General features: G+C 47.0%; 1 protein-coding gene across 1 annotated transcript in view; it reads left to right on the forward strand.

The window, feature by feature from the left end:
- The first annotated feature begins 6,107 nt into the window (after positions 1–6,107).
- Positions 6,108–7,361, forward strand: part of GDF5 (growth differentiation factor 5) — a 4,559-nt gene continuing 3,305 nt past the window's right edge. The window contains exon 1 of the mRNA XM_039248753.1: positions 6,108–6,732. Within this exon, the coding sequence (XP_039104684.1) occupies positions 6,108–6,732 (625 nt within the window). The remainder of the gene's footprint in view (positions 6,733–7,361) is intronic.

Consider the following 7,361-nt stretch of genomic DNA (forward strand, 5'->3'; position numbering starts at 1 on the left):
ACAAAAAAAAGCCAGAATGGTATTTAGGGGAAGGATTAGGTGGCTGTGCTCTTGGGGATGGAAGGGCTTTCTGGGCTCCCTAGATGTAAACAGCATGGGTCCCACAAATCAGAAGAAACACAGAGGAAGGGTCAGGGATTCTCAGCCCTCTTCCCAATTACCCTTAACATGCAGAATGATGATACCAGGAAAGATCAATCTTTCCTTGTTGTGGGATGCTCTCTGGATTCAGAGTCATGTGTATGGGTTGAGTCCTGCCTCTATCATTTCTAGCTATGTGATCTACTGTTGGTCCCTTAAATTCTCTGAGACTCAAAGTCCTCATTTGTGAACAAAGATAGCATATGAACAACTTTTTTAAACTATAATTTATGGAACTTCTACTGTATGCTGGTCACTGAAAGAAAAGTACTTGATGTATAGTAAGTACAATTTAGTTCTTAAAAGAAGATATTTTTATTCTAATTTTATAGGTAAAGAAAGAGGTTCAGTGAAGTGATTATTTTTAACTAATTGCTACGCCCTTCGTGGGGCTCGAACTCACAACCCTGAGATCAAGAATCATGATCTGATCAAGAATCCCCACATGCTCTGCTGACTCAGCCAGCCAGGTGCCCCAAGAAGTGATTTTTAAAAAAAATATATAGAGGGTAACATACGATAGGTAACATTTATGTACTGCTTACTATGCATGAGACACTGTTCTAAGAACTTACAACAATTGATAACAACTCTATAAGGTAGGTATATTAATATTATTCTCATTTTACATAGGAAGAAACTGAGGGACAGAGAGATTAAATTACCCTAAAATTCCACAGCTGGTGAATTGGGGAGCCAGAATTGAAGGTAGGTAGCCCAGCTGTTAATCATGTTATATGTTAAACTTTCCTTTGTAAAACTCTCCATTGGGTTGGGGCACCTGGGTGGCTTAGTCGGTTAAGCGTCGGACTCTGGCTCAGGTCATGATCTCATGGTTCGTGGGTTCGAGCCCCGAGTCGGGCTCTGTGCTGACAGCTAACTCAGAGCCTGGAGCCTGTTTCAGATTCTGTGTCTCCCTCTCTCTCTGACCCTCCTCTGCTCACACTGTTTCTATCTCTCTCTCAAAAATAAATAAAACATTAAAAAAAAAAAACCTCTCCATTGAGTTTCCCACCTCACTAAAAATAAAACCCAACTTCCTTTCTCTGGTTTGCAAGGGCATACTCAAAGTGGTCCAGGCATAATCTGACCTCATGTCCTATCATTCTCTCCCTTGTTCACTCTGCTTCAGCTGCACCAACCTCTCTTGGTTCCTAGATTTGTGGAGCACATTCCTGCCTCAGGGTCTCAGCGTTTGCTGTTCCTTCCACCTGGAATGATCATCCCCCAGACCTTTGCATGGCTCATTCTCTCACTACATCCAGATCTCTACTCAAACTTCACTCCCTCAAAGAGATATTCCTATCTAAAATAAACAATCCTTTGATCCCACTTAATTTTTCTTCACAGCACTTAGAATTCTCTGAAAGTATACATTCGTTTGCTTATTTGTCTCTTCCGATGAATGCAAGCACAGACTTAGCTCTCTTGTCCACTGCTAGATATCCAGTGCTCAGGTGTGGGACCCACCACATGGTAAGCACCCAATATATAGTCGCTGAGTAATTAAGTACATAAATGAATGAATATCCAAGGCCATGCAATTGGTTAGAGGCAAAGGCAGGACACAAACAGAGCTGTCTGGTCCTGGAGGCTATGCTGTTAGCTGCTGTGCTGCTCTAGACTGGCTCTGACAGATGCCGGGAGGTTCAGATAGCGTAATGAATGTGAAACCACTTTGAAAATTGCTAAGTGCCTGAAAAAAGTTAAGGATTATTATTATTATTATTACTCAGGTCACTGCTTACTCATCTGTGAAATGGGGCTAATAATACTCTGGCCAGCCAACTTGAAGAGGATGTTTCGTGGAGTGTCAATGAGATAATGGATGGGGAAACATATAAAAGTTAAAGGCTCTGTATGGTAGAAGGGACTGTACAGATTATTTCCATGCCCGTGGCTTCCCAAGGCACCCATCCTCTACCTTGAGTTTGACATTAATATTGCTGACAGGAGTGGGGGAGGTAGGGGGACATGGGGGACGAAGGGACTCTGCGTCCCAATAATTAAACATGTTGGGACTGAAGCACTGCCAGCGGCAGCATCTGGTTGCAATTACCAGAGGGGACTGAAGTGATTAGTCACCTTTATAGTGAGAGCCAGGTCGGTCCCCTGGGCTCCTCCCTGGAGAGGGCCTTCTCAGCAAGCTCGGAGTCCCCTTTTCCTGCTCCCACCCCATTTCTGGAGTTCCCTGATCCTCAAACAATAGCCCCTGCTCTGAGACTCCTCCATGTCCCCAAAGTTCCAGCCCTGCTCTGAGACTCCTCCATGTCCCCAAAGTCCCAGTGCATTGGATGAGACCTTGACTGAAAGCCAAGAATACCAGAATTGCCCCCACCACACTTTTACTTTTGTGTTTCTAGAGGCCAGGTTAGGATTCTTGGGTACAAAATGTATCAAGGCAGGAATTAGGCTTGAAAAGTAATTTAACCTTTCTGAACTTCAATTTCTTCATCAGCAAAATATGTCTACCAGGAGCACCTTCAGCACAGGATTATTGTGAAAATAAATAAGGTAAAAATACAGTGGACTACAAAGGCTAGAGTTTAGGGATGCCTGGGTGGCTCAGTTGATTAAGTGACCAACTCTTGTCTCAGCTCAGGTCTTGATTTCAGGGTCATGAGTTCAAGCCCCATGTTGGGCTCTGCACTGGGCATGAAGCCTACTTAAAAAATAAAAATTTTTACTTGCGTATTTTTCAGGTGCTAGGCTAATCACTTTTTATGATTCATTTAATTGAATCCCCACAAAAACCCTATAAGATAAGTACTAAAATGATCCTCATTCAGAGTTTCAGAGAGGTTTGGAGGCTTCCAAAAATCACACAATGCACTAAACCATCTAGCAGAACCAGAATTCTAAACCAGGTCTGTTTGCCTCCAGGGCTCTTACTCTTTATTAAACCATGTACAGGGACGTCTTAGTTGTTTGATTCATTCATCTATTCATTTATTCACTCAGCCAAGCTTACAAAGTACCCTAATAAGTAGCAAGACAGAATCCCTCCCTCTAAGGAACTCAGATTCCAGCAAGGAAGGCGTTATATGTCCACAAGTAACTATACCTTGAAGTAGAAAATTATGGCTTTTGTATATAAGGGCTAGTTAGAGATTTATTCATCTATGTAACACTGAGAATCTTCTGTGTCCTGGACACTTCGCCCAGCACTGGGAATAAGTGAAAGATAAATATGGTACAATCTAGTCATAAATTAATGGAGGAGACAGAAATTTAAACAAATTATTTCAATTGTAAGGAATTAAGTTGTGATTTTAAAAGTATAAAAAAAGTGAAGGGGAACTGGGGGGCTCAGTCGGTTAAGTGTCTCGACTGTTGATTTTGGCTCAGGTCATGATCTCACGGTTTCATGAGTTCAAGCCCCGCATCAGACTCTGTGCTGGCTGTGGGAGCCTGCTTGGGATTCTCCCTCTCTCTCTGCCCTTCCCCCCACTTGTGCTCTCTCTGTCTCTCTCAAAATAAATAAACTTTAAAAAATATGCAAAAAATACATACATAGAATAGAAGAAATGAATTGTGTTCAAGACAGGGGGCAGAGGCAGAACTGGATAACCTTTGAGCTGCCAAAGCAGAAAGGATAACAGAAAATGTGTGATGGCAATTCAGGAGCCTGTATTTTCTGGTGGATGAGGGAAGGCTTCATGGAAGAGACGGCACATGAGCGGCACTTTTCAACAGGTAAGTTTTACAGGGGAAGTGTTGGAACAAAGAGATCCTGGAGGTCTAGAAGCCATTTATCAGGAAATTATAGTAGGGCAGTCGGTGAGGAGAATAGAGATAGTGAGGCAGTGGTGGATGGAGAGGAGAGAGGAGTGTCAGGGATGACTGCTTAAATGGGGACAAGTCAAAATGGAAGCCAAGTGTTGTGAATCTGGCAACTAGAGGGATAGTAATGAATTCAACTCTTCCTGAAAGCTCTCCCAAAAGAGTGTCTGATGATGCCTTGGTCCTCTGAGATGGGGAGGTAGAGCTCTACTGGGGGTTCTGACCCAGGGCCACCTCATGAAGTTTGAAATGGCCAAGTTATGCTGCTGTGCTCTGAAGATCAGAGAGGACTTGGGAGCATCACCATGAAAAAGCTGCTCGGGCACTTGTAAATCCCAGCCCAGTTTCATCTTTTATTCATCAAACACTCGATGAGCTTCTACTCTGTGCCAGGCTGTGCTGGGAAACTAATCTGGTGATCTTAGGGTGCAAACAGATCTCCATTAGTCAGCCTCAAAAAATCTCAGATTAAGAAGGAGGTTTTCCTAGGCACCTGGATGGCTCAGTCGGTTAAGCATCTGACTCTTGATTTTGGCTTAGGTTGTGGTCTCGCGGTTTGTGAGATTGAGCCAGGCGTTAGTCTCTGCACTGACAGCACAGAGCTTGTTTAGGATTCTCTCTCTCTATCTCTCTCTCTCTATCTCTGCCTCTGTCTCTCTAAAGTGATTTTAAAAAAAGAAAAAAGGAAGCTTTCCAAGTTATTGCTTCTACACTGCTTCTTACAGTGTGACAAAGTATTCTCGAGAAATGTACAAGAAGGGGTAGTTGGCTTTGTCTGGGGATCAGGGAAGGCTTCCCAGAGGAGGTGAATTTTCGGCTGAAGCTCTCAGGTTGAGGAGGACCTCCTCCAGTTGTGGGAGTTGATGTTTCAGGTGAAGGGAACAGCTCTCCCCTATGAGGCTGGCTGGAATTCAGACTTCTTCCAGAGACACCAAAAAACATCATGAGGGAAATAATTTTTCCAGTCTCCTGCAGGGGTCGCTGCTGCCCCAGGCTGAGGCTGCCGCCTCTGCACTCCGCCAGTCCTTTCCAACAAAACTCGGAGTCTGTCTTTGCTGGGGTGGTAGTGAGGTACACTCTGGACCTGCTTCCATCGAAGAAGTGGACTCAGGGGTAGCAGTGCCTCCTGAAGCCTGAAGAAATTATCTGAGCTCCGTCAATGGCACTTAGGGGGAGGGGTGTAGTGGGTACAGATATTTTTCTGTCTCTGGGTCACCACAAGTTTATTAAAATAAAAGCAACTGTGGGTAAATGCTGCCATCTGTGCTGCCCCCCCCAACAACAAATCAGGCCCCAGACTAGACGCAGGGGTTGAAGCTGCTTTAAAACACCCCAAGGACTTAGCTGAAAACCCACACTCCCCATGCTTCTGGGGCTTAAGATCTTGAGCTCATTCCTCAGTATCCCTCCTCAGGAAGGTGGGGTGGGCTGCCCCATGAGGTGGAGGTGAAGACCCCTGAGTCTGCTCCACGGACTGAGAGGCCCCCTAAGCCTAAAGCCCTGCTGCGGGGCTCTGTGCCAAGAGCCCCCGTGAGCCATGGCCTCGAAAGGGCAGCGGTGATTTTTTTCACATAAATATATCGCACTTAAATGAGTTTAGACAGCATGACATCAGAGAGTAATTAAATTGGTTTGGGTTGGAATTCCGTTTCCAATTCCTGAGTTCAGGTTTGTAAAAGATTTTTCTGAGCACCTGCAGGCGTGTGTGTGTGTGTGTGTGTGTGTGTGTGTGTGTGTGTGAGAGTGTGTGTGTGAAGTATTTTCACTGGAAAGGATTCAAAACTTAAAAAAAAAAAAACTGGAGCACACAGGCAGCATTACGCCATTCTTCCTTCTTGGAAAAATCCCTCAGCCTTATACAAGCCTCCTTCAAGCCCTCAGTCAGTTGTGCAGGAGAAAGGGGGCGGTCGGCTTTCTCCTTTCAAGAACGAGTTATTTTCAGCTGCTGACTGGAGACGGTGCACGTCTGGATACGAGAGCATTTCCACTATGGGATTGGATACAAACACACACCCGGCAGACTTAAAGAGTCTCAGACTGAGGAGAAAGCCTTTCCTTCTGCTGCTACTGCTGCTGCCGCTGCTTTTGAGGGTCCACTCCTTTCATGGTTTTTCCTGCCAAACCAGAGGCACCTTCGCTCCTGCCGCCGTTCTCTTTGGTGTCATTCAGCGGCTGGCCAGAGGATGAGACTCCCCAAACTCCTCACTTTCTTGCTTTGGCACCTGGCTTGGCTGGACCTGGGATTCATCTGCACTGTGTTGGGTGCCCCTGACTTGGGCCAGAGACCCCAGGGGGCCAGGCCAGGATTGGCCAAAGCAGAAGCCAAGGAGAGGCCCCCTCTGGCCCGGAGCATCTTTAGGCCAGGGGGTCACAGCTATGGTGGGGGGGCCACCAATGCCAGGGCAAAGGGGGGCACTGGGCAGACAGCAGGCCTGACACAGCCCAAGAAGGATGAACCCAAAAAGCTGCCCCCCAGATCGGGTGGCCCTGAATCCAAGCCAGGACACCCTTCCCAGACAAGGCAGGCTGCAACGCGGACTGTGACCCCAAAAGGACAGCTTCCTGGGGGCAAGCCACCTCCAAAGGCAGGATCTGTCCCCAGCCCCTTCCTGCTGAAGAAGGCCAGGGAGACTGGGCCCCCTCAAGAGCCCAAGGAGCCGTTCCGCCCGCCCCCCATCACACCCCACGAGTACATGCTCTCGCTGTACAGGACGCTGTCCGATGCTGACAGAAAGGGAGGCAACAGCAGCGTGAAGTTGGAGGCTGGCCTGGCCAACACCATCACCAGCTTTATTGACAAAGGGCAAGGTGAGGGGGTGGGGGGGGCAGGGGCACGGCTGAGTGGGAGGGGCATCTGCATGCATGGAGGGGCCTTTCAGAGCCCTGACTGCACTGGTGGGAGATAGCACGTGCATCGGCCTGGGGTGGTATCTGGGACTTACCTCCCATGTACTGGGTCGAGGCTGCTAGGGAGTCAGAGCCAATCCCTGCAAGGTGCAGAGGGGTTACTGAAGCCTGGAGAGGGGACAAGAGCTGCCAGTTGGTGGCAGAGTTGGGGACCACACTCTAAGACAGGCCATGCTCTGTTCCTCTGTGGGCTAGCCAGACTTTCCAGGCTCCAGAGGTTTGCAGAGAGAGAAATTAATCTCTAGAAACCTGTGGTTCTGCAAATCTGCCTTCAAGCTAGGGGCAGAGGAGGCAAGATAGGTGAAGACCGTAAATGAGACATCTTGGAGTCACGGAACAACATTTAAATGTATGGCGTGGGGGGTGCAACAGACTTAGGGTCTTAACTCACAATGTGACCTTGAGGGAGTTCCTTTTCTCTTTGGGGTCTCAGTTTCCCCGTCTGCACACCTATAAGGGTATTGACTGGGTGATTTCTTTTCTTTTTTTTTTTTTTTTTCTTAATTAAGTTTATTTGTTTATTGGGAGGG

Source organism: Hyaena hyaena, unplaced genomic scaffold (genome assembly GCF_003009895.1).
Source record: "Hyaena hyaena isolate Hyena2069 unplaced genomic scaffold, ASM300989v1 scaffold_315, whole genome shotgun sequence".
Classification (NCBI taxonomy): Eukaryota; Metazoa; Chordata; class Mammalia; order Carnivora; family Hyaenidae; genus Hyaena; species Hyaena hyaena.